The 4,207-nt window shown below is 36.3% G+C and overlaps 1 protein-coding gene across 1 annotated transcript; it reads left to right on the top strand.

Annotated features, from left to right (window-relative positions):
- The first annotated feature begins 877 nt into the window (after window positions 1–877).
- LOC125799098 (probable cyclin-dependent serine/threonine-protein kinase DDB_G0292550) lies at window positions 878–3,454 on the top strand. The gene is made up of 2 exons (XM_049475061.1): window positions 878–2,547; window positions 3,361–3,454. Exons 1-2 carry the CDS (start codon window positions 878–880, stop codon window positions 3,374–3,376), a joined length of 1,686 nt encoding a protein of 561 aa, XP_049331018.1. The 3' UTR covers window positions 3,377–3,454.
- The last annotated feature ends 753 nt before the right edge of the window (window positions 3,455–4,207 follow it).

The following is a 4,207-nucleotide window of genomic DNA, read 5'->3' on the forward strand; positions in this document are numbered from 1 at the left end:
CACCATCAACTACAATACCATCAACAACAACAACTACAATTCCATCAACAACACCATCAACGACACCGTCAACTACACCATCAACTACAATTCCATCAACAACACCATCAACTACACAATCAACTACAATACCATCAACTACAACACCAACAACAACGCCATCAACAACGCCATCAACAACACCATCAACTACACTATCAACTCCACCATCAACTACACCATCAACTACAACACAATCAACTACAATTCCATCAACAACACCATCAACGACAACATCAACTACAATACCATCAACTACACCATCAACAACACAATCAACAACACCATCAACAACAACTACAATTCCATCAACAACACCATCAACGACACCATCAACTACAATACCATCAACTACAATACCATCAACAACAACAACTACAATTCCATCAACAACACCATCAACGACACCGTCAACTACACCATCAACCACAATTCCATCAACAACACCATCAACTACACAATCAACTACAATACCATCAACTACACCATCAACAACACAATCAACAACACAATCAACAACACCTTCATCTACAACAACACCTTTTTGCACTGTGTCGTGTCAGTGGTCTAATTGGTTGGATACACATTACTTTTACTATAAGCCAAATATTGCTGAAGATGAATTTGAATCTATAGAATCCATGTGGAAATCTGGACATATTTCCTGTGAACATCCTCAGGAGATTGAATGTAGAGCTACAGAGCATAGAAAGACAAAATTGTCAGATTTGGGAGAAAATCTGACATGTAATGTTTCCGTTGGTCTGATTTGTAAACACAAAGACCAAACAAAAAAACGCCCATGTTATAATCACGAAATACGTGTTCAATGCTGTACATGTACATCAACTACAACACCAACAACAACACCATCAACTACAGCACCAACAACAACACCATCAACTACAACACCATCAACTACAACACCAACAACAACGCCATCAACAACACCATCAACTACACTATCAACTCCACCATCAACTACACCATCAACTACAACACAATCAACTACAATTCCATCAACAACACCATCAACGACAACATCAACTACAATACCATCAACTACACCATCAACAACACAATCAACAACACCATCAACAACAACTACAATTCCATCAACAACACCATCAACGACACCATCAACTACAATACCATCAACTACAACACCAACAACAACGCCATCAACAACGCCATCAACAACACCATCAACTACACTATCAACTCCACCATCAACTACACCATCAACTACAACACAATCAACTACAATTCCATCAACAACACCATCAACAACACCATCAACGACAACATCAACTACACCATCAACTACAATACCATCAACTACAACACCAACAACAACGCCATCAACAACGCCATCAACAACACCATCAACTACACTATCAACTCCACCATCAACTACACCATCAACTACAACACAATCAACTACAATTCCATCAACAACACCATCAACAACACCATCAACGACAACACAATCAACTCCACCATCAACTACACCATCAACTACAACACAATCAACTACAATTCCATCAACAACACCATCAACGACAACATCAACTACAATACCATCAACTACACCATCAACAACACAATCAACAACACCATCAACAACAACTACAATTCCATCAACAACACCATCAACGACACCATCAACTACAATACCATCAACTACAATACCATCAACAACAACAACTACAATTCCATCAACAACACCATCAACGACACCGTCAACTACACCATCAACCACAATTCCATCAACAACACCATCAACTACACAATCAACTACAATACCATCAACTACACCATCAACAACACAATCAACAACACCATCAACAACAACTACAATTCCATCAACAACACCATCAACGAATCCATCAACTACAATTCCATCAACTACAATACCATCAACTACACCATCAACTACACCATCAACAACACAATCAACAACACAATCAACAACAACTACAATTCCATCAACAACACCATCAACGACACCATCAACTACAATACCATCAACAACAACAACTACAATTCCATCAACAACACCATCAACAACACCATCAACTACACAATCAACTACAATACCATCAACTACACCATCAACTACACAATCAACTACAATACCATCAACTACACCATCAACTACACAATCAACTACAATACCATCAACTACACCATCAACAACACAATCAACAACACAATCAACAACAACAACTACAATTCCATCAACAACACCATCAACTACAATTCCATCAACGACACCATCAACTACACCATCAACTACAATACCATCAACTACACCAACAACACAATCAACAACAACAACTACAATTCCATCAACAACGCCATCAACTACAACACCATCAACTACAACACCAACAACAACACCAACAACTACACCATCAACTACAACACCATCAACTACAACATCAACAACTACAAAATCAACTACAACACCAAACTGCACGTATCAATCCAAAATTTTCCACCCAGGTAAGTAGTATCTAAATTACAGTTTTTCTCTTTTGTTTGCACACATTTTCTGAAAGCATGTCTCAAAACTCTACAAAACATCTCCTCTATAAAAACACACACAATGGGCAAAACACCTCAAATCCTCAATAAAACTTTACATTAAAATCAATGTTATCACTTTTCAAAATAGGTTTTGTTTTCAGGTGACACACAAAAACCATCAAATAAATTTATAAGAACGATGAGCTCATTGTAAAACACTATGATGAATGAGAATCACTTCTTCTCCATTCCCCATAATGATTTTTTTATGTTCAGTGTTACTGCAGACAGTACATACAGAATTGTGTTGTAAAATATTTTAGAATATCAGAACACAAATACACAGTAAAAAAAAGACATTTTAATTTTACAATGTAGACAGTGTACATCCAAACCAACACAAAATTGCACATACTGTGGTCTACTTCCAACACAACATAAAAATTAAGTAAATAAGTAAACTGTGCTGCATCTATTTCGATCTGGCCACAGCACCTCAACCACATCAAAAGCACGGTTTTCCCTGATCAAGCAGCAGAGGAAATATATCCTCGCATGGTAAATCCAGCCATTAAAAGAATCAAATGTACAAATAGTAAAATACTGTTAATACTGTTTAGGAATAAAAAGTATGAATATATTTCCTAAATAACTGAAACATACTTTATTTTTACAGCCCACAGGCAGTACTGTACTGCTGTACTTATTGATACTGTATTGATATACAGTACTGCAGTTTTTTTTTAAACTTCATTCAATTTTTTTTTCTTTTTTTGTAATTTTATGTAGGGTCTTACATGTATAATGGAACTGATAGTGTGGGGAAGTGCTTTACCGTTTATTGTGATTCAAAGGGTACCATTCAGAAAATTCCAGTGGTATGTACACATTGCAGCTGGAATAAACCACCAAAAATGGTAAGTTAGAGAAATTTACTTATTTAATACAAATTTATTAGCTATTAGTTCACTTGGGAAGGTGCTGTGTATGAGTGTGTGAACTGCTTGAAATGTGTGTGTGTCATGCCCGGTGTGTGAAACTTGAGAGCTCTGTTTCTAGTCTGATAGAGATCAATTAACAAATTGTTTTATAGCCAGTTGTAAATGCCAATGTATTAGTATGTGTTCATGTGTTCATGGTAAAAATGTATCCTCTAGTTCTGTAACTAAAGCAAACACTATACATAACTACACTGCTCTCCAACAGCCTCACGCAGAAACCAGAAACTACAAACCCCATATTAGAAACATGGGATAGCCAAAAAAAACATTACATTTTTGTTTAGATTTTTAATTTTATGGCATTTTATGTTTAGCCTTCGTTACTTTATTTAATTTATTAATATATATCCATTACTGAATTCTGAGCCTGGAACACATTCTAAAAATGTTGGAATGGTGAAGCAGTTACAACCCTATAATGTTGCCATTTCTTCTCACAACGCTTGCTATGTTTTGGCACCAATGACTCCACACATTCTGCTATCATGCTGTACAGACACAACTCCATAACATTCATCTGACCACAATACATATAACCTCTGAGCTTCTGAGCCAAGTGATGTTGACTTTTTTTTTACATGAATAACATTAGGCTTCTGTTTTGCACAGTACAGTTTTTTAGTGTCACTGAAAAT

Source organism: Astyanax mexicanus, chromosome 2, assembly GCF_023375975.1.
Source record: "Astyanax mexicanus isolate ESR-SI-001 chromosome 2, AstMex3_surface, whole genome shotgun sequence".
Classification (NCBI taxonomy): domain Eukaryota; kingdom Metazoa; phylum Chordata; class Actinopteri; order Characiformes; family Acestrorhamphidae; genus Astyanax; species Astyanax mexicanus.